General features: G+C 43.1%; 1 protein-coding gene across 2 annotated transcripts in view; it reads right to left on the bottom strand.

The window, feature by feature from the left end:
• The window catches only part of LATS2 (large tumor suppressor kinase 2), a 47,576-nt gene that overhangs the window by 14,026 nt on the left and 9,137 nt on the right, over positions 1-24,413 (bottom strand). For both annotated transcript variants that reach the window (XM_081860142.1, XM_081860143.1), the window contains exon 2: positions 22,629-23,286. In XM_081860142.1, the coding sequence (XP_081716268.1) occupies positions 22,629-22,970 (342 nt within the window). In that variant the 5' untranslated portion in view covers positions 22,971-23,286. The remainder of the gene's footprint in view (positions 1-22,628; positions 23,287-24,413) is intronic.

Raw genomic sequence — 24,413 nt, forward strand, 5'->3', positions numbered from 1 at the left:
GTGTTGAAGGTGTATTCAGCAGTCAGGAGGTTTGGGCTTACATATGCCCCAATTTTCCCCTCTCCCAACTTCTGCCTTGTGGCTGAATCTGCTTCGCTATGTCAAGCTGCAAAACGAAGGCAAATGAGAAACTGCAAATGTGCCCCTCTGCCCTCAACATTTTTATTCATTTAATTCCTATCCTCCCTTTCTATCATAGTGTTCTAAGCAGTACGTACACCTCAAAAACATGTTTGATCATTCCATATGGGAAAGCAAACATTACATAATCCAACAGCCGTCTTTGATGCCAGTTGGGTTCTTCTGTTTGGACTGTGGCAGCTTGGGATGGAGGGAATATGTGTCAGCAGTTTGCTTCCTGGCTAACCAACCCGCCGTACACACAAAACATGACTCCCCCACCCTAAAAATAACCTCCACTCCATTACGGAGAGCCTTCTTTCGTACTCTGAACTTCATGGCTCTAGTGTAAACACAAGGTGAATTCAGACACAGCAATAAAGCTGAACTAGCACAAAACATGCTATTTGCTCTGAACTGGTCCAGCTTTAGTGCTTATTCTGTAAGGGAATTATGAGTCAAAGGAATCTAGTTGCCTCAAGTTAGAAGCCCTTTAGAAAATACTAAATGTTTCCACTTGCACACAACTGAATATATTTGCCACAATAGAGAAACACGGCGATAAAAATCTTGCTTGTTACTGAGAGATGCTTAAATGTTTTAGCGTGAATGATCTTGTAACCACAGGTTAAAACATATTTTTTAGAGTGGGGGAGGGAAGTGGGAGACATTTTCATACGACTATTTCACTACACGCAAGTTGAAAAGCCAGTTTTGTTGATAAGTCCTATAAGTGGATGTAAGACAATGATGTCGGATTTAGTTTTTCCAGTTAAGTAAGATATGCATAAAATGAAGCTTAAGCAAGGAGCACATAAGGCATTTTGTGTGAGAGAGAGCTTTTGAAATAAAACAGCAATTTCTGATACACTTTCTTTTTTTGAAGTCTCAGATATAATGTTGTACTATTAAAAGCAGTCATTTTTTATAGGTCTTATCGATGTCCTACTTGTTCTCATCTAGAGACATTCTTCATGTGCTCAGCTGTTAAGACTGCAATAGTACTGTATCACAAATAGAAGCCATTTATTAATTAAAAGCATTCTTATTCCTCTCTTCAACGAAAAAAGATTATCAGAGTAGCTTACAAATGTCAGTGACGAGGCAGTCATACACTAAGGTTTAAGGATACAGCACAAAAGGAAATGGGATTAGGAGGGAGGAGAAAGAAAAAGGAAACATTACAGAATCCTTATAACGATTAGCTGGAATTAAAACATTTTAAGGAAATGTTGCTGGCTTTTCAAGTAGAACTGATGGAGGGGCCCTGCCAGACCAATCCATCTGTCTGTCTGTCTGTCTGTCTGTCTCTCTCTCTCTCTCACTCTCACACACACACACACACACACACACAGAGAGAGAGTCTCACACGCTTTCAATAGCAACTCCTTGACCTCAATGTTCAGGGCAAGTAATCTGTCCGGATGGCACTTTCAATGAACTGCGGCAATGAGGTTATTCCCTTCATTAGCATCAGTGATGCATTTTGCTAATTTTACCACACGCACGTGTTAGCCAAACATTCATTTGGCTGACATTACATTTATAAAAAGTACCACCCAATATGCCAACTATTTCAGTACCGCAGGCACTAATTTAGAAGTGACTAGGTTCTAGTCATTCTCTTCCTGTTGCTTCCAAGAAAAATCTAGGGTATGTGCAGAAAAAAGCAAAACAAAACAAAAAAAAAACCCCTGTGCTGTTTACAAATCCTCCCAGGATTCAAGGAGAATAATTCTGTCAAGCTTGGTGTAAAGAAATCCCTCAGCTGTGAGTACAGATCAAAAGTTACAAGTCACTGGACTAACTGCCCTCAGAAAAACAAGCACGTTTAAGAATTGCAGGCCTGCCTTCTGGCGTCAGTTACAGCCCTTATACAAATATAGTATGGCAAATAACTCCCCACACTTGTGACATACTTTATATTAATAATGCAGCTTCATTTTACGCACAAAAAGGAACAGTGTTCTACTCATTTATATATGCTTGCATCCAACCAACTTTCCAAGAAGGCCAGAGAAATTTATAGGGGTTCTGAGACAAGTTTCCCATCCGTGTCTGGGCCAAGCCCAAATTGGGCTTTGCTTCAGAAAAGGAATGGAAACGCACCTGGTACCTTCAAACGATTTCATTTTACAAAGCAGTGAAGTCTTCCAGTTCATCTCACCATTGTGTATAACAGCACCTTTGGGCAAAGCAATAATAAGCACCTTAAATAGGAAATTTATATCTTTAATATTTCCTCTAGGAATATTTTAAACAGGGCTGTACACCCTTCAGGATAGCTGACCTGAATGCATTATAATTGATCCATATTCTGCTTAAGATATTCCTATCACTGTGAGCTGCTTACCCAGGTCACATTGTAATTAATGTGCCCTAGCTTTAAAGACAGAACTGCAATGGGGCAAGTAACAAACACAGTGGTATCTCGGGTTAAGTACTTAATTCGTTCCGGAGGTCCGTTCTTAACCTGAAACTGTTCTTAACCTGAAGCACCACTGCTTCCCGCTGCTGCTGCGCTGCTGGAGCACGATTTCTGTTCTCATCCTGAAGCAAAGTTCTTAATCTGAGGTAATATTTCTGGGTTAGTGGAGTCTGTAACCTGAAGTGTATGTAACCTGAAGTGTATGTAACCCGAGATACCACTGTACAATCATTTGGAGTTCTGGATTTTAGATAGTAATTTTGTACTGCAGTGGCAATGTGGTGTAGTGGTTAGTCTATGGCAGGGGTCTGCAACCCGCGGCTCCGGAGCCGCATGTGGCTCTTTTACACCTTTGCCGTGGCTCCGGGATGGATACTAGCAAGGCGAGGAGGCGCATTGTGCGCCCCGACACTCCCCACTGTGGCGGGCGCTGTACTGGCTGTGACGTCGCATGGGGGCAGTGCGTGCGTTAGTCACGCCCCGTCCCGACGTCACCTTCCCGCCCGCTGTCAGATCACGGCTCTGGAGATATATTTGTTTTAAATGTCGCAGTGGTTTTGCGGCTCCCAGTTTTGTTTTGTTTTTCGGAAACGGGTCCAAGTGGCTCTTTTTGTCTCAAACGTTGCAGACCCCTGGTCTATGGCATGGGAGATTAGGGTTCAAATCACTGCTCAGCCATGAAGCACACTGGGTTGACCTTGGACCAGTCATAGTCCTATTATGATGATGATGATGATGATGATGATGATGATGATGATGATGCCCTTCATCCGAAGATCACAGGGTGCTTTACAATATAGAAAACACAAAAACACAAACAACAATAATAAAAATAAATTCAACCCCCCCCCCATAGTCATAACCATTTATAATTTTCTATAATAGTCTATACTACCTCACATAATTGTTGAGAGGGTAAAAAGGGGGGAGCATTTTTGGGGGAGGGGGATATAAATAAATAATACTGAAAAGGCACCTAAATGTCAGCCTAACTATTCCCATATTTTTAAAAAGCCAGGAGAAACTGTTCCTTTCATTGTTCAAATAATATTCTGTAGTAGAATTTACTAATACATACATATATTTACACATGTATACTTAGTAATAATAAGCACATCAGAATGTTCTACATACATTATCTCAGTAATATTTATACTAATTGTGGTCCCTATTATTATCGCCACATTGTAGAGAAAAACAAGTAAGACAGGCCCAATTTCCATTGAATGTTAAACCATGGTTCAGCAATGTATGAGAACAAAACTCCACAAGCCACAAGGAAAAACAGAGTTCACACATCCCCCCTTCCTTTTCCCCATGCGGCCAGGACTTGTGTTGAATTTATTTCCACCTTCCAAGGGGCTCACAGCCTACCTATAAACTGGGGGTTGCAGTTTACAATGCTAGTTTCATAACCCATGGTTTGAAGTTGGCTTGTTTAGCAATTAACCATTGTTTATTGTAAACCACAATTGCCCACTTGGCATGCAAGGATAAGCTGAGACTTCTTCAAAAGCAGTACCAAATTCAGCAGAAGTCCTCTGCCTGGCCATGCAAGAAAATGAGAGGGGATGGGAGACCATACAAGCCTAATGTGTTGCTTGGACTAACAGAAGGTCACCTACATAGCCCTAAATCATGGTTTAGGATTACGTGCGAGTGCTTCCAATTTCTTGCCTTCAGATCCCTAGTGAGTTTGTGGCTTAGGCTGCTCACAGCTCACACTCTTAATCATTACCCTACACCAGGTGTGGCCAGCTTTTGTCCCTCCAGATGTTGTTGAGCTACAAGTCCCATCATCCTTGGTCATTGGCCATGCTTGCTAGGGCTGATAGGAGTTGCAGTTCAGCAACAGCTAGAGAGCCAAAGGTTACTCACGCCTGAACCACATCATCTCTTAAATGTACTCTCAGCGGGAGCAAGAGGACAAGGGACCAAGGATGTTTCATAGCTGTTATCGTCAACAAGTCTTGTCTCGATAAAGCCTGAAAGCAAAATTGACAAGGGGAATGAAAGGTTTGCAGCCAACAAATGAATTCCGGAAACTGTACATGGGCAAACGAAGGCAGCAGATGGTGGATGGAACAGCAAAGTGAGGGAGGTGATGTAAAGGATATATCCAGCCAGGAGCAGGAGACTGGAGCGGGGAGATAATGAGAAGAGTGCACACAGGACTAAGACGATTAGCGGAATCTAGGCAGGAGCATGTAGCCAAGGAAATAGGCTGCAGACATGGAAAAATCTCTGTGGAGACATCCTTAGGAGTCTGTTGCACAAACTAGGAGTCGTGGAGTCACAGTTCAATTCATATGAGCCAGGATCAGTAAGACAGTCCATTACTGCTACCAAATCTTTGCCCATAATTCTTTAGGCTAAGCCATCGGTAGGCAAACTAAGGCCCGGGGCCGGATCCGGCCCAATTGCCTTCTAAATCCGACCTACGGACAGTCTAGGAATCAGCGTGTTTTTACACAAGTAGAATGTGTCCTTTTATTTAAAATGCATCTCTGGGTTATTTGTTGGGCCTGCCTGGTGTTTTTACATGAGCACAATGTGTGCTTTTATTTAAAATGCATCTCTGGGTTATTTGTGAGGCATAGAAATTCGTTTTTTTAATTCAAATTATAGTCTGGCTTCCCCACAAGGTCTGAGGGACAGTGGACTGGCCCGCTGCTGAGAAAGTTTGCTGACCCCTGGGCTAAGCAATACAGAAGAACTCAAAACAGATCTTGAGCAGCAAATTATCTGTGCCCAAGCAAATCCCCTGCAATGAACCATATAGTACTCTTGTTTGAAACACAACCCCTGCGACAACAAAATTGGCTGCCTTCATATTTCCCCCAGTATTATGCATTTCTCCTTGCAATCTGTAAACCAGGAAAGAAATATGCCAGCGAAATAATATCATCCAGGAAAGGCGTGATCAGCTTACTATAAAACATAACATTCCATTTATATTTGCATGCTACTCAAGTCTAGTTGCACTTACTACATGTAAAATGCTGCAGAAGACAGAATCAGAATTCAAAATGACCGTAACAGGTTGGAGAACTGGGTGCAAGCTAACAAAACGAATTTCAATAGGGACAAATGTAAGGTTCTGCACTTAGGCAGGAAGAACCAGATGCACAAATATAGGATGGCTTACTGGCAGTACATGTGAAAAGGATCTAGGGGTCTTGGTGGACCACAAGCTTCATGGGAGTCAACAGTATGATGCAGCAGCAAAAATAGCTAATACTATTCTAGGCTGCATCAACGGAAGTATAGTGTCCAGAAGTAAGGGAAGCAATAGGTAAAGGTAAAGGGACCCCTGACCATTAGGTCCAGTTGTGGCCAACTCTGGGGTTGCAGCGCTCATCTCGCTTTATTGGCTGAGGGAGCCGGCGTACAGCTTCCGGGTCATGTGGCCAGCATGACTAAGCCGCTTCTGGTGAACCAGAGTAGCACATGGAAACGCCATTTACCTTCCCGCCGGAGCGGTACCTATTTATCTACTTGCACTTTGACGTGCTTTCGAACTGCTAGGTTGGCAGGAGCAGGGACCGAGCAACAGGAGCTCACCCCGTTGCGGGGATTCGAACCACCAACCTTCTGATCGGCAAGTCCTAGGCTCTGTGGTTTAACCCACAGCGCCACCCGCGTCCCAAGGGAAGTAATAGTACCACTCAATTCTGCCTTGGTCAGACCACAGCTGGAACACTGCGTCCAGTTCTTGGAGCTGCAATTTAAGAAGGATGTTGACAAGCTGGAACGTGTGTAGAGAAGGGCAACCACGATGATCAAGGGTCTGGAAGCCAAGCCTTATGAGGAACAGTTGAAGGAGCTGGATATGTTTAGTCTGGAAAAGAGGAGACTGAGAGGAGATATGATAGCCATCTTCAAATATCTTAAGGGCTGTCACATGAAGGAGGGAGCATGCTTGTTTTCTCCTGTTCTGGAGGGTAGGACTCGAACCAATGGCTTCAAGTTACAAGAAAGGAGATTCCAACTAAACATTAAGAAAAACTTTCTGACAGTAAGAGATGTTCAACAGTGGAACAGACTCCCACAAGAGGTAGTGGACTCTCCTTCATTGGAGGTTTTTAATCAGAGGTTGGAAGGCTACCTGTAATGGATGCTTTAGCGGAGATTCTTGCATTCAGGGGGTTGGACTAGATGACCCTTGGGTCCCTTCCAACTCTACATTTCTAAGAAAAACACTTTGAAAAACAATGCTGACCACATTCCCAAGTGGCAACTCCATCTGTATTTTTGCTTTCTATGGAAGCCGCCAGAGTGGCTGGGGAGGCCCAGCCAGATGGGCGGGGTATAAATGATAAATTATTATTATTATTATTATTATTATTATTATTATTATTCTTTGTGTGTTTCCCGATACACACGTTTCATGTTTGCTCCAGGTCACTTTGCACAATCAGCCATTGGAAATAGCTCAAGGACCTATCCACACTACTCTCAGCAACCTTAGTGGCAAACAGCAGCCAGAGTGAATGTTTTCAGCAGGAAACCTGACCCCGCTGGCTGCTCTTTCTTCAAAACAACAGATTCAGCTTTTTTAAAACCTTCAAGTGTAGTTCGGTGATCTCCTCCAACATTTCTCTCGCAGTGGTGCCCCTCCCCAATATTGGTAATTGTTCTATCCTGCCTTTCTCATTGTTTCTTAAGAGTTTTTGAACCAATTTTGTATGCAGTGACTCATTCACTATAGCTGCTTTGCACATTTATTTCGTTTATCTTTTTTGAATTGGGGGAGGGATCTGTACTTCCTCCACCTGGGCTTGCTTCACAATCAAAAAGATTTTTTTCAACACAGTTACTGCAGTCGATACTCACAATTTTGGGCAATTAATTTGCTGTGTTGTGTTTTTAATTTTGGTATGCCACTTTGGGCATTTTCTTTTAAATGGAAAAGCAGGTTTAAAGCACCCGAAGGTTTATTTAATTTAATTTATTAAATCTGCATAACGCAGAAAGAGAAGAGAGCAGAAAAAGAGAAGAGAGCAAGTCCAAAATGCTGAAAAGCAGCAGCACATACCTAAAGCAAATGCTGAATAGAAATGAAGTATAAGAGCCAGTGTGATTACAATATATAAGAAACACAAAAAGAAAAAAGGTAGCTTTTTCAGGAGTGGAACTTGATGTGGAGATGTGGGTTCAAATCCTCCTTTGGAGCAAGGAGAGCTACAAATGCGATAAGGAATTTGAAACCTGAACAAGAGCCAAATGGAAATGGAATCAACAGACAACATGAAACACTGGTGCAAGACAAACACGTACTCTTACATATTTTGCCGATGTGCCTGTGAGAACCTTGTTTGAATCAAGTAACTCCACTGTGCAGCCACTTCAGAAACAGACTCTGCCCTCCAAAAGATCACACTTGATCCTGTTCAGTCTGTCTGATGAAACCACCATGAGATGCTACAGTGAGTTGCGCGGGGGGGGGGGGGGGGGGCTAGACTGCAGAAAGCAAGATGCAATATGGAGGACACGGCAAATGGCAGAAATATGAGGGAACATTCTAGCACAAAAGAAACGGGTGACAAGAGCTAATTCTTTTATTGAATTTGTTCTCATCGTAGAGTCGGAACAGCTGCAAGCTCCACTTGGAATTCAGACTCATACCAGCATAGAAGTCCATTACAAAGGAGGATTGTTAATTAAGACACTGTCAATTTGCTCTGCTTTCCGAAACCGTAGGGTACAATTTTTGAATAGCTGGGCGACTGCTGGAGGCAAAACCATCAGCAGAATAAAATGTCCAAGAGGTCAGGCGTTTTCGCATAAAGCAGCTGCAGCAATATTACTGAAGTTCTTGTGTGTCTACAGCTGACCAAGAATAAGGTTGCACGAGAAGGCTAGCACCTCAAGAGAACAGCTGCAGGTCCTTCATCTCTGAAAGCGGGGGCGGGGGGGGGGCGGGGAGAGGAGAATACATTCATATTGCATGACTATTGAGCTTGATCTACTTTGTTCTTCTGCGACCAAACTAGATGCTACAAATAATGGTTTCTTTCATCCTTCCTCTCCCTGGTCCTTTCACCTTCTCTTCTTCCTTCCACGGCAGCTTTCCTCTCCCCATCCCCTTCCTTTCCATTCCTAGTTTATGTACTGATAGATGAGGTGAGGGGAGAGACTCTATCAGGAAGGGCCTCCTTCCACCTGCCTTGCCCCACCCTCCGGCCCTAGGAGTCCTCATAAGGGAGCGGTTCCTGGAGGAAGAACTGTGAGGGGAGAGACTCCATCAGGTAAGGCCTCCTTCCACCTGCTTTGCTCTAGCCTCTGCTTCTCCATGTGTATTGTATTGTTTTATGTACTGTGGCTTGCCGTTATTTTATTGATTATAGTTTAGATATTATTGTAACTGTTGAGTGGATTTCTGTTTAACTTTTATATGTTGATATTATTATTTTATACTATTCTAACGATTGTTGAATGTTACTTTTTTGATGGAGGTTGCCTATTTTAAAGTTATATTTTATTATCACATTTTTGTATTGCATTAGATTGTTATAAGATGTACATTTTTTGTTTCTTCAGCTTGTAAACCGCCTTGAGAAATTACAAATTAAAAATGATGTTGATGATGATGATAGATAACAATGACGATAAAAATTACTGTTTTAACTTGCTAATTTCCCTCAGCATCTCCTCCTCCTCTCATGAACTTCTCTTTCTCCTGGCCACTCTTTACTCACCTTACTCAGTAAGTTGATGGTACTGGTCCAGCCCAATGGCTATGGCAGGGCAGGCAGGTGAGGAGGCACTGAGGCACCCAAGACCACTGTTTGGTCTTGGCCCCCAGTCTGAGAAAACACTGCTCTTCACAACAGCATCCAGTCCTGGCCCAGGTGTGGTTGGCGGATGCAAAAACACAGCTCTAAGTCACTGTATTCCCTAAGCAGGAACCATTCTCGGGGGTGGTTTCCATTCAATATTTCATGGTGTTTTTTTTTCTTCACAGGCAGAACTAGCACAAACCCATGAATACTTCTCTCGCCTCATAGATCCAACAACCTGATGATAGCTACAAGCTTTTTCCATGACCAGATAAATCACATTGTTTTATGTTGACGTTTGTATGTTTTCCTTGCAACAGAAAACCACCATTAAGTGATCCAACCATTCTGGGCATGGAGTCCGATGTGCTATAAAAGGCAAGGTGAGGCATCAACGCTTGCCTCAGATTGTGGATTTGGTTGTGGACAAAACGGAGTGCTTCCGGAAGTGGCAGAAAGATATATCTAAATTTGTCTGGCAGGGCAAAAAGCCCAGAATTAAGTTTAAGATATTAACAGATGCGAAAGAAAGAGGTGGCTTTGCCCTGCCAGACTTAAAGTTGTACTATGAAGCCGCAGCTTTTTGCTGGCTAAAAGATTGGCTACTTCTCGAAGACACTGACGTGCTGGACTTGGAAGGTTTTGACAATGCTTTTGGTTGGCATGCATACTTATGGTATGACAAAGTTAAGATCAATAAGGCCTTTAAGAACCATATTGTCAGGAAAGCAGTGTTTAATGTCTGGACAAAATATAAAGACTTATTGGAAAATAAAACTCCAAGGTGGCTTTCACCTCTGGAGGCTAAGGCCCGAAAAAGACCCAATATGGAGGCCAAATGGCCAAAATATTGGGAAATATTAGAAAAAGATGGAGACAATTGGAAATTGCAGGGTTTGGAGAAAATGAAGGACAAGGTGCGAGACTGGTTACATTATGCTCAGATTAAAGAAGTTTTTAAAAATGACAAAAAGTTAGGGTTCCAGGTGGAGAAATCGAAGTTAGAAACAGAATTGTTAGAACCAAAGACCAAGGTACTATCTAGAATGTATAACTTGCTGCTAAAATGGAATACACAAGACGAAATGGTTAAATCGGCTATGATAAAATGGGCACAGGACATTGGGCATAACATTATGTTTGAGGACTGGGAAAGGTTGTGGACCACTGGGCTGAACTTCACTGCATGTAATGCTCTGAAGGAAAATGTAATGAAAATGATATATAGATGGTACATGACCCCAGTTAAACTTGCCAAAATATACCATTCGTCTGACAATAAATGTTGGAAATGTAAAGAAAATGAAGGAACATTCTTTCACCTCTGGTGGACATGCCCTAAGGTGAAGGCCTTCTGGGAAATGATATATAATGAGTTGAAAAAGGTATTTAAGTATACCTTCACTAAGAAACCAGAGGCCTTCCTTCTGGGTATTGTCGGCCAGAGGGTGTTAAAGAAGGATCGAACATTTTTCATGTATGCAACAACGGCAGCAAGGATTCTCATCGCAAAAAATTGGAAAACTCAAGATTTACCCACACTGGAAGAGTGGCAGATGCAGCTGATGGACTATATGCAACTGGCCGAGATGACTGGCAGAATCCGAGATCTGGGAGAAGAAAAGATGGAGGAAGACTGGGAGAAATTCAAGATGTATCTACAAAAACATTGTAATTTGTTTGAATGTTAAGAAGGATGCTAGATTATAAAAAATTGGCCACCACTAAACTAGATTTAAATTTGATGCTAAGTGAGATTAAAGAAAATATAAAAATTTTATTGGAAAAAGTGCTAGATTATATTTGAATGTGTGGACATGAGACTGTAAACAAGTTGATAATTTGTTTGGAAAAAAATTTTTAACGACGTAAATGAGAGAGGGGGACGTGAGGGAGTCCAAAGAAGCGAAGAATTTGTTGTGATAGAAGCAAGATTGTTTTATGTGTGCATTTTATATCTAAAAAAACCTTAATAAATATTAAAAAAAAAAAAAACAGATTGTGGATTTGGGCATTTTCTTTTAAATGGAAAAGCAGGTTTAAAGCACCTGAAGGTTTATTTTATTTATTAAATCTGTGTACTGCCCTTCATTCGAAGATCCCAAAGCGGTTCCTTCATTTTCAAATTTGTTTGCAGATAATTGGATATTTGTTTTTAATATAAACTGCTTTGGGCGTTGTCATCTTGGAGAGGGATATAAACTTTTTCCTTTTAAAAAAAGTGCATTTTTTTAAAAAAAAATGCTAGGTTTAAATGAGATGTGTGTCAGTCAAAACATGAGTGATTAGGAGGCTGCAGCTGCCAGAGAGGCTGAATCAAAGGTTTCCATGTAGCATCTGCTTCACCTGACAGCACACACCTTGTATAAGAGCATTAAATTTTAAAGGCCTTCAAGGGCCTCATGTACAGTAGTTGTGATTCTAGAAAACATTGTGGTCTACATAGAACAGTTGTCTGCCTTATGGTGAAGTTTAAAAATTACTGTGCTGATTTAAGGCATGCACCTGATGAAACATGCATATAAATTACAGCTAAAAAGTGACTGTGACACAGATTTGTTCTGCCAGGGATATGTCTCTTTTTGAACAGAACTTCTCCATTTCCCCTCTTCTGTCTGAACACGTAAGCGACTTCAAGTAAGTACACAATCTGAGCAATCCTTTGATATCCTGTCTGCCAGGAAAAGATCAAGGAATCTCCTTTAAAAAATATTGGTTTTAACAATGCAGGGATCTGCAACTAAAAAAGCGGTGGCTGTAAAGAAACAACACCAGCCACAACTGGCTTCTTGATCACTCAACTAGATGCTCCCAGCAGTCTGCCCAAACTACCTGGCTGCAAAGACCATGGGTGAAATTCTGCTAACCATGGCTCAGAGTAGACCAACTGAAATTAATGGCCATAACTAACTTAGGCCCATTAATCTCAACGGGTCTACTCCTGAGTAAAGGTTAGTTGAATACAACCACATAAATATAAAAAACAGTGTGCCTATCTATACCTTTGTATAGATACCTGTTTTTCTTGCACCTTTCATCATCCAAGGACACTGTTTGCTCATGATTTCATACATCTGCCTCCTCATCTTCAAGGTGCAGAACAGACAGGAATGGGGTCTTGCACAGTACATTACCAGCAGAAACGTTAAAAGATGCAGAAACCTAAACCACAAACAATGGCTTTCTCATTGTCAAAATGCCACAAATATATATTAGCAGTGTTCCACACCAAACATATTCCACACGGGAACAGGAGGTTCTTAATCACCATTCCAAATGGTCAGTTCAAAACAGAAAACTTGCACTTAAACTAAAAAATGAAAATACTTCTTTTTTGCTTCTTTTGCCAGCTCAAAACTCTTTCCCCCCGCCCCTTACAGATGGACAGTGAAAGCATTTCACTGGCACAAGTTGGAAGAGGAGGAAAAGATGGTGTGGAGGAAGGGAAGTTATCCATGAAAACATGCATGTTCCTCTGCCATCTGCACTTTCCGGCTTTTGAATGCTATTGCACTTTGTACTTTTTAATTAAAGTCTTTGTCACATCCTTAAACTCAAGCCTTTTGCCCAATCGAGCCACCTTAATTCAGATATTTCTTGTGCTGGATGTTTGTAGTGAACATGAAGGGTGGCATTCAACAAAGCACTAAATCACTCCCTGTGCAAGGGGAATGACTTGCCCTTGTGCAATGGGACTTCTCCCTTTCCACCAGTCCCCCGAGATCTGTTCTAGCACTGTTCTAGCACTACCGAGAAGGCCCTCTGCCTGGTTCCTGTAACCTCACTTCTGGCAGTGAGGGAACCGCTAGAAGGCTCTCGAAGCTGGACCTCAGTGTCAGGGCAGAACGATGGGGGTAGAGACGCTCCTTCAGGTATACTGGGCCAAGGCCATTTAGGGCTTTAAAGGTCAGCACCAACACTCTGAATTGTGCTCGGAAACATACTGGGAGCTAATGTAGGTCTTTCAGGACCAGTGTTATGTGGTCTTGGCCACTCCCAGTAGAATGTGAAGGAAGGCCTTTGAAGGGAACCTTCCAGAATGTAAATAAAACCCAATGTCTGTTTGAAGGAGGATTTACTCTACCTTACCCATGACACCCGGACTCTGCCCAAATTCCTTCGTGCTTCGCCTTAAGCAGCTAGAGCAAAGATTAGGTTCATAACTATCGGCCTGCTAGGCAATGAACTAGAAAACTATGGGAACATGCACAACTTTCTGCAAGAAACATCCTACATATGCTGCTTTGAAGCGATACTCCACTACAAATTGGCACGTAGCCTGCGCATTCCAGAGCACCGTGTCATGCTTCTCTGACCTACAACATGCTGAAAATTACTGGCATTAGAAGTCCTCTGGCGCAGGATGTCTTTTGCAACGCTGAAAACAAAGTAGTTTTTTAAGATTGGTTAAAACTGGCTTATCTCTTCAGCGACTGCATTTGTTTCCTGAGCCGTGCAACTCTACTGCTTTACACTTCACACACACACAAAATATTGTACTAGTTCATCGTCAAACTCTTGCACAGGCTCCAGTGTGAGGGCACCATCAGAGACAGGTCGGCAGGCAGCAGGGCGAGCAAGCAGGGCAGCAGGTGGGCGAGCTGGGCTGGCAGTGGCAGAGTCAACAAGAGGGGTGTAGAGAGGGGTGAGAAAGAGGAGTGAGGGGCGAATGAGCTGGGGTTTGAAGCAGGCCAGTGAGCTTTTGGTTGAGCGAGAGGGATGTGTCCTCTCCTCTCATAGCCATTGCTCAGACAGGGTACCACCTTCACAACTAGCAACTTTAAGAATGTGGTTCTAGTTTGCTCTCCTTGCAAGAGAGGTGGTTGCCCAGTAAAACTGCCTCCCCACTGCAGCAAGCCCAGGGGACCCCCCCGTTAATGGACCCTTTGCTGGGGAGGGGTTGATGCTAGCCCTGGACAGAGATTCAGGCAAAGGCTATCTCTCAAAGATTCTGTTACGGCACTTTTCCATCCTTTGGTTTTATACATGAACAGCAACAAGTGCCAAATATGGGGGGGGGGGAGAGAAGCCTCCTGAGAAACTTTTATAGGGGGTAAAAGGTAAAGGTAAAGGGACCCCTGACCATTAGGTCCATTCGTGACCAACTCTAGGGTTGTAGCGCTCATCTTGCTTTATTGGCCGAGGGAGCCGGCGTACAGCTTCCGGGTCATGTGGCCAGCATGACTAAGCCGCTTCTGGCGAACCAGAGCAGCACACGGAAACGCTGTTTACCTTCCCACCAGAGGAAGCAAACTTGCACTTTGACGTGCTTTCGAACTGCTAGGTTGGCAGGAGCAGGGACCGAGCAATGGGAGCTCACCCCATCACGGGGATTCGAACCGCCAACCTTCTGATTGGCAAGTCCTAGGCTCTGTGGTTTAACCCACAGTGCCACCCGCGTCCCTTTTATAGAGGGTAGTCTGTATTATAAAACGAGAGTTGTCATCCCTGGTGAAATCAATTTCCATGTCAGTGAGATGATATGGGAAGAAAATGAGATCACTATCATCCCATGTTGGTTACAAATCTCAGCTCACATGGCCAGCAGTCAAACTGGGTGCACATGAATTCTTAGTAAGTGAAGCAGGCATGGAGCTAGTCAAGCCCCTTGGATGGGAGATTACTGGAAATTTATTATATACAGAAACTGGCTATAATATATATTTTTTAATGAAGTCTCAATCCCCTGGGGCGAGGGGGACTTTTCTGCCCTAACCCGAGCCACTTGGGGGCCTGTCAAGTCTAAACTATCAAGAAGTGTGGTTTTGACTAAGCATAAAAACCTTCCAAGAGGAACTATTACACCCTGATTCTATTGTGATACCACTTCCTGCTGCATTAGTAGTTCCCTCAACCCTTTCGGACTCAGAAGTGACTTTGAGCACAGGAATGAACAAACGATCAATGTTTTCAATGACCTGCTGAAGCAATTGTTTCCTCTTTTCCTACCAAGACTCTGTTCTCACAATACTGCACATTCCTTTGTGACTTTTTACTGCTCCCTTTATGCAGCCAAAATCAGATGACAAAAATCCGGTGTCAAGTGGGTGAAGGGTTTTTGTTGTTGTTTGTTCTGCACAGACACAAAAATCCCAATTCTATTCCAAGGAAACACAAACTCCGTGCTCAGAACTAAGCCGTTATAATATATGAATTATTCTGATTAGAGCATAAAAAAAAAAAACTGGGCTTGTTTGCATGTCACAGTAAGCCATAGTTGGCATCAGTCGTGGTTTCATTGTGAACATGCCTCCCCTCGTGGCACAAGCAAGCCATATTGTGGCTCACTATGTTTGGGGAAATGCTGCAGCATAACTGTCTGGAGCTCTTTTTTAAAAAAAGCAACTCATGGATGTGATCAGCCAGTTCATTTGGTTATAATGGAAGCAACTTTAAAATGGGCAGAAATATACTTTTGTTAAGGACAAGGAGCTGCTGAAGAAATGTTAGATTTTTTTTGGGCTGGAGATTGAGGTGGAGTGGGGTGATGGATGTGTCGATTTTGGTTCTTTCCATTTCTCATTCTTCCCCAGTTCTCCACATTTTGCAGCAATTTGTCATTTAACCCTCTTGAAAACTCACCAGCATTTTAGTGCAAAACACATTTCCATGTGCAGTTTTGACTAACGTACGCATATTTTAAGCAATTTCCCGTAATGTGCATTTTTGTATGCTATTTTCGCTAATGCCTTTATTTTTCATGTACACTTCCCCCTACTAGATGCTTTTTTTAAATAAACACTGGCTGTAGAACTACATTTCAAAATGAAGATAAGTGTGAATTTCAAAGGGGAGCTGTGTTTCAGTTCAAATAATGTTTTGGAAAGGCCGGATTTGATAGATGCAACTTTAAATGCTTGCTGAATCAAATTTGTCCTCCAACCCTACCTAGAGACAGACATGCTATAAAGAAGGGTACATGATGTATTTTTTCAGCTTTTCAGCAAACTCTTCACATCTGAAAGCTCAGATGAGTATACAGTGGTAGCTCTGGAGACGAACGGGATCTGTTCCGGAGCCCCGTTCGCATCCAGAAGCAAATGTAACTAGCGACGGCACGTCTGCGCATGCACATGTCACTTTTCACTGCTTATGCGCATGCGCATGACATCATTTTGAGCGTCTGCACATGCACTAGCAGCGAAACCCAGAAGTAACAACTCCGTTACTTCCGGGTTGCCGCAGAGCGCAACTCGAATGCGCTCAACATGAAGCATATTCAACCCGAGGTATGACTGTATTAGCAAACTAAACACCCATCTGTTTTCTCCTTCCTAACCATTCCCTCCCACCTTAGGGTGAGAGCCCTATAAGGCTGTACAACCAATGCAACCTTCTCCCATTTAAGGCTCCCAGCTGGAGGACCTTTGTTAACTTTCTCCAAGCTACAGGTGGCAATGACAGGCAAGAAAGCAAACAGAAGCATGGCTGGCAAGCTTTAACAACAACAACAACAACAACAACAACAACAACAACAACAACAAGAGTTTGGACTTGATATCCCACCTTTCACTCTCCTTAAGGAGTCTCAAAGCGGCTAACATTCTCCTTTCCCTTCCTCCCCCACAACAAACACTCTGTGAGGTGAGTGGGGCTGAGAGACTTCAAAGAAGTGTGACTGGCCCAAGGTCACCCAGCAGCTGCATGTGGAGGAGCAGGGAAGCAAACCCGGTTCACCAGATTACGAGTCCACCGCTCTTAACCACTACACCACACCGGCTCTCAAGGTGATTTGCTGGTATGTTCGCCTGATGCTTCAGATGTAAAAGCAGGCTTACAGCCCCCCCCCCCATTATTTTATTTGTATGCTGACTTTCCACAGGTCAAACCACACCTATGGCTTATAATGGGGGGGGGGGAGAGCATAACTGCAACATAGCAAAAGCAGTCATGAACAATAAACAAAACAGTTTTAAAAATACAAACCCAAACTGAACCAATTCTACATGGATGACAACTAAATCTAAAAAAAAAGATACAAAAAAACCATCCACAACCCACCCCCAATAACTCTAAACAACACCCCAGCCCCTTAAAGACTAAGGAATTTATTGTGGCACCATATTTTGTGGACTAGAGTCGAATTTGTCAGATGCCCTTGGCCCATGAAAGCTGAAGCCACAATACATTTGTTTATTCTTTAAGAGACCACAATACACTTTTTGTTGCATTTGCTCTTTTCATCTCACTATCGGTCTTTGGTTTCTCAATGTGTTTTCCATCCCAGCAAGATGAAAGGATGTTGGAATGCAATCAAGACTGCTGCCTGAACAGACAAGATTCCAAGCCTTTGACTTCAACACAGGGGACAGGTAGATGTTCTCCGGCACATTACAATATTCACAAATAACTCTTAACTTCCCAGGTCATGGAAAGGCATCATAAATAGTCTCAGGTATTAGCAATGATGCTACTCCCCTTTGTTGGGTCTGAGCACAGAATCTAGCGGCACATCCAGAATCCAGCAGTCTGACAACTGCAGTTGGTAAAGTCCTAGACGCTAGAGAAGGGGTATTTAATTTGCACATTGCCAAAAGAACTCGTTATGGTGTGGCTGATAAAAGCAAATTAATGAATATTGAAAGTGGAGGGAACTGACTTGCCTTCCACTGGGACCTTATCTGTGCTCAAGCTTCATGGGCACAGATGGGACATACATGAATTATACTCTCCCCCTCCCCTTGAATAAACGGTCCCTAGGTGGGCTAGGTAGGGACGCGGATGGCGCTGTGGGTTAAACCACAGAGCCTAGGACTTGCCGATCAGAACGTTGGTGGTTCGAATCCCCGTGATGGGGTGCTCCTGCCAACCTAGCAGTTCGAAAGCACGTCAAAGTGCAAGTAGATAAATAGGTACCGCTCCGGCGGGAAGGTAAAGGGCGTTTCCGTGCACTGCTCTGGTTCGCCAGAAATGGCTTAGTCATGCTGGCCACATGACCTGGAAGCTGTATGCCGGCTCCCTCAGCCAATAAAGCGAGATGAGCGCCGCAACCCCAGAGTCAGTCACGACTGGACCTAAGGGTCAGGGGTCCCTTTACCTTTACCATTAGGTGGGCTAGGTGCAAAATAGTATAAGTTAAAACAGGTTTTAAAACAAAAAACAACGCTCAGACTGACCATATTTCAGTTTATAAAACCTGACACACCACACCACTCAATCCTCATGGGGCTATCTACCAGAGATCTCTTAGCTTAGCTCAACTCAACTCAACTCAACTCACTAAGTCCTGTTACCTCTTCAGCTTCCGACACATCTTCCCAGTCATCTCCCTCTAACCATTCACTGTCTGAGCCTTCTTCCAGTGAAAAGTTCCCCAGCTGGTTGCTTCCACCATTCCTCTGCATTTAGACAGTCCTATGACACAACCCTCCCCATGACTAGCCAAGTATATTTGGCCTAATTTGCATAACTTATGAAAATTCAGTTTTTAAGCTCACACAGTTCCTGGTATTAGTATAAATGGCAATGTGTGTGCACGTGGTTCTTCTCCTCCCCACCCCTGAAATTTGGGAAGCCCCTGAGCTGAAAGACGTCAGATCACAAACATTTTGCCGCTTCACGCCAAACTTTGCTAAATGTATTAAGGCACAACCAGATCCATATTGCTGAAAAACAATTTCCCGCACTGCAGCTGTTCCACAATTCACATCAGCATATCATTTTGTAGCAGAAGCAACAACCCTGTCAACATTTCCGCTCTGAGAAAGAATGAAAAAGAGAGAGCAAGCTGGAACCCAAAACTTCTCCAAGTTGATGAACAAATCCAATCATATGCTCAATTGCATCTATTCAGGGCAATTAAAATATTTAAAAAGCTACTATCTACAACTTCATTCCACATCTAATTGCCTGGGGTGCTTCCAAGTGGATTAATGATCAGCAAGGAGGACAGCTACAGTCCTGCCACCAGTATTTCTCGAAGTCAGAAAGGTGCACTTTCAGGCCCTGCAAGTTTTGTTTACCAGCCGATGGGCAACTAGCAGCGATTCTGGCTTCATGTTTTCATACTGAGTAAGCCTGTGCCTTTTTGCTGTCTACAACTCCAGAAACTGTCTGAGCTTTTTTTTAAAAAATCATACTATCACATGCTATTTGGTTTAGTGAGTCATCTCTGAATGAATAAGAAGTTATACATTCAGCTGTTGGGGAAAGGTAAAGCCCATATTTTTGTTGCTGTTGTTCTTAAGGCCACCTCCAGACACCAATGATTTGCAATATTTGAGACCTCTAGAAGCCCTCAGCAGATGTAGATCAAAATCACCCACTTGTGCTTTTAAACCAAAAGTGGTGTGTCGTATTAGTTGTTGATTTAAAGGATAGCCAGTGAACAAGCCAGAATCATAAACTAAGGTTCGTTAAAGCCCTAGCCATAGTTTAAACCAATCAGAGTTTCCTGCCCAGTTCAAACTCCCTCCACAGGGAACTATGGTTAGGTTATGTGAAAACTTCCTCCTTATAGATTGCAGCACACAGCCACTTAATGGTCCTTTACAAAACTACTAATATTATTACATTTCTTACTTGCCCTTCACTATTAGGTCCCAAGGGCTGATCACAACCATTAAAAATGCAATTATTAAAGCCAGTCAAAGCAAATTACAGTCAAAAGAATACAGTGGAGCTTAAAATATATATCTCAAGTGTCAAAGGTCACAGTAAAGAGATGTGTCTTCAGCAAAAAGGACAAAGCTAAGAAGGTTTTATTTCATCTTTTTAAGCCAGAGAACATTTAGTTCTCTTTATAAACACATTTATGGGAAACCTGTGCCTGTCTGCAGATTCTTTGGAGCATTTAAAGCAGAACCTAGGCTCTCTTGGTGATAGATGGTCTAGTACTTATGCCCCAAAGGACAAAGCCATGTCTCACTGCTCAATACTTTTTCAGTCGCCGCAGCACTTGGCATTTATTTATTTTTATCTGTAAAACTTTTTCCATACCAGCGTATCATAAAATAACAGGGCGGTTCACAACGTCAGAATACAAAACGCCATTTAAAAACCAAGCTGATGATATTTCATTTGATGCAAACATTATTCTATTTTAAAGCTCATTTCTAGCCCCCATGGGTTTCTAGAAAAATGGTGGGTTCAATTTACACGGCCACTGTGCAACGGTCTTACAGCCTTTGGCTTTCTTGGACACAAGAGGCAGGAAATAGGGGAATGTCTAGAAATAGAATGAGCTGCCAGGGGCATCCAGTCATAGGCCGCTCTGTATTTTCTTCGGTCTTGATACTCTGTGGCACCATTTTTGCCTTACAGGCAGTGCAGCTCAGAACAGAAGTAAAACAGAGTAAGAAAGTCCTTTTAACTGATGCTTAAATTCCGAAACCAGAGATGTCAAGGCTTGGGACTCTCTAGAACAGGGGTTGGCAACCTGAGGCCCGTGGGCCAGAAGCAGCCCACGGAGGCCGTTTAACTGGCCCACAAGCCGCCCACGAACCGAGCTACCCGCTCAACGAGTCCCTGGCCCGGCGCGGGGACTCTCTTCTGCGGCTCTGGAAATCACTTCTGCACATGCCCAGACGCCAAAAAACATGATTTTCGGCATCTGGGCATGTGCAGAAGCGATTTCCGGTGCCGCACTGCACTGGCCCAGCCCACGGAGGATCTCTGCGGGAGTGATCCAGCCCATGCCCAGTAGGCCTTGCCAACCCCTGCTCTAGAAGTTATAGCCCTGGCACAGAAAACACGCTTAGTACCAGCTGCATATGAGTTGGTTACCATTATTTAAGCAGAGAAAAAGAGAAAGGCACTCTATACTTTTTACTTTATATGTTCTGGTGAGGAAATGTGCCATTAAAATATGCCCAGGGGCAGCATCCTGGGGCTTGTCCACATTGGAGTATTGTCGAGCTGTCAATCCACTCCCCCCCCCCCCATTCAAATTAGACCGTAGCAGTCAACACCCACATGTAATTGGATGTGTATGAGGAGCTGCTTCGATCTTTCCCCATTCATACCAGTAGGAGTTCCCTTTTGTGTTTGCCCCGCCTTCTAATTTGTTGATTCTGCTATGCCGATTAAGTACTAGCAGGGCATGTGGGCAGAGAGATGTGCGAGCACACCTTGTTTTTAAAAAGATTTCCCTGCCCAGGAAGTGTGCAAGAGTGCACAGTCAGGGAATTGTTTTAAACTCTCAGCACACACCTTGGCAGTTTTCTGGTTGGGTGCAAATCTACACTCCTCCTTTAAGGAGCATGCTGTAAATTGTTATGAACATAACCGGAAATGAAAGCACAGAGGAAGCAGTGAGCGTGCAAAGGGAAACAGCAGAAAGTGACGACTGATCCACTCCCAAAACAATGCAACAAATCATCTGTGACCCCCAAGTGAAACAGTTTTGTGCCTAATTTCCCTCAACATTCAGATTATTCCTGTATCAGGTAAACCCAAATTTACTGGGGGAGATTGATGTTGTTTGAAGGTAACGTCATGTGGACAACGCAAATTAAATGTGAATGCAAACACGCAGCAAACTCCAGTGTAGACAAGCCCCAGTGAATCCTAGAACTCATCTACGCAGCTACAAATAAAACATTTTAAATGTGTTGTGAAGTGCAATATACAAATGTGGCACTAGATGGCGAAAGCGAGCTATGCAAAATTCAATGTATTTTTCAAAATGATTTTTTTAAAAAGCATTTTCACTGTGTGTTTTTAATGTGTGTGTAGATTCCACCCTGGTTTTGAATCTACAGTGGCAAACCCCACTGGAGATTCTTCTGTTACATTAAAAATAAACAAATAAATCACATCGTCACTTAAGCATGTTGCATTTTTTTAAGCAAAATTATGAGCAGTCTATGGAACAAAAATGCAAAGTACAGTGGTACCTGTGGATGCGAAAGGGATCCATTCCAGAGCCCCGTTCACATCCTGAAGCGAACGCAACCCGCGTTCGCGCGTCGCAATACGCTGCATGCGTGTGACGTCATTTTGACTGACTGCGCATGCGCGAGCAGCGAAACCCGGAAGTAATGTGCTCCGTTACTTCTGGGTCGCCGCAGTGCGCAACCCAAAAATACTCATCCCGAAGCTACTTCAACCCGAGGTATGACTGTATTTCATCTCATTTTGTCAACCATTCTCTTTCAATCCCCAACTCAACATGGCAGAGTGAATGCTGTGGCAAAGCACATCAGCATGTGGTAAACAGAACCACAATCCTCAACCCCATGGACCATAATGAAGGGGAGTGTTTCGTTTGGTTCTTGTATGCCTGTATTTCCACCAATATCACTATCCGATTAATACAGCCTTGAAGCAGAGCCAGCTTGCTCTAATATAATGCTTACCTGATCACACCCTGCATTCACCAGTTCCTGGAGCATCTGCCTATTAACTTCAACCGTTGCAGAAGTGGTGCCCAACTCATTAGCAAAGGGCAGCAAAGAATATCTGATTTCTCGCAGTGCTTTCTGGTAAGGCCCAAACTTGGTAACTGGTCTCATTTGCTGCTGCCTGGCTGCATCTTTCCCTACTGCAATTTTAGGGTCCAGAGAAGTTTCGCCTCCTGGTCCAACGGGCAATCCCTGGCTAGAAGATTTGGTAGGTTGCTTCAAACCTTCCCGGATCTCCTGCAATCTTTGTCTGCTGTTCCCAGAGTAAGTGGTAGCAGGAAAAGTCTTTGGCCTCATGGTTAATCCAGGTTTGTTTCAGCATAAATTCCAACTTCTTTTGCATAAAACCAAAGGGACATTCAACGCGGTTCTTCCTGAAGGTATCAGTTTGCTGCAAAACATAATCCCTTGATAGTAGTTCCAACATAAATGGTAAAACTGGAGAGGAGACTGTGTCACACTTCCGTATTCTCCGAAGTCCCCTGGTATGTCTATGACTCTACATAAGTCTCAAGGAGCAGGTGCCACTTTCAAGCTTCTTCAGTTCAGAGTTTTCAGAATTTCTGTACACAGAGGGGAACCCCGAAACTTCCATCTCGCTGCTATTTAGTATCTGGAAGAAAGCAGAACACAGATATAGTCATGCAGTTCTCTTCTTCTTTATCAAAAGAATTCTTCCCAAGAGTCAGTCTGGTATGTTATTATATTCCACATTGCTGCTTTGCTTGTGAAATCCAAAATGGTGAACAAAGATAAGATTAAGAGCATGCAGAATATGGAAATATGTCACAATTAAAACTGTCCAGGAAGTTTTATACTAAATCAATCCAACAATAAACAAAACACTTTCCCCAGAAGCTCTTAAAACTTTTTCCTGAAGAGCATTGGGCGTCTGGGAGATTCAATGAGGAGAGAGTTCTAGAGATTCAACTGTAAGTCACTTTGGGTTGCCCTGGGCAAGATAAAGCCACTAACAAATTTAATGCATAACAAAACAATAATAGAGGAAATGAGGTAAAAAAAACTGTACTCAGTGAACAGACTGCTAGTTCTGGATCAAGGAGTCAAAATATCCATGCAAGGCTGTGCCATGCAAGTTACTCTTAGTAGAGTGGATGGGAATATAAAAATTGGATTTATCTCATGTATGCTGCTCTGAGCTTTTTGGAGTAACAAATAATAATTGTCAGCATTTGGCAATGACAGGAGAACTTCCAGAATGGAATCACTGTGTTTACAAATGCGCGGGCGCGCACACACACACAATTTACAAGTTTTACTGAGAAACTTTAGAGCCCATCTCTAAGGTGTGCAGAGCAACAAAAAAAGCAAGAGGACTGCTGCACAACTGCACTGGAAAAACTGTGCCTCCATGATGACACACATTTACATGTTGTCCGTAGTGTGTTATCAGAAACACATGTGCACTTGGTAACATCCAACTTATGACGCTCTGAACAACTTGGGCCCCCAATTACCTCACAGGCCCCCTGATTCCTTACACTCCACCCTCAACCACTGAGGCTGTGGAGACATTACCAGTTATTCCACATTCAGTGTCCTCCCACGACCAATTTCTGAAGCCAGATACAGAAGACATTAGCCACAATCCATAGAGATCCTGCCATTTCTGTTGTACAGTGCCTTGTTACATTTCTTAGGGAAGTGAGGTTTATAAATATCTAAATAACAAACAAATAAATCTAAGAATGACGACTTATGCCATTTATGAGGAGACCT

Source organism: Podarcis erhardii (assembly GCF_964252035.2).
Source record: "Podarcis erhardii genome assembly, chromosome: 4".
NCBI lineage: Eukaryota > Metazoa > Chordata > Lepidosauria > Squamata > Lacertidae > Podarcis > Podarcis erhardii.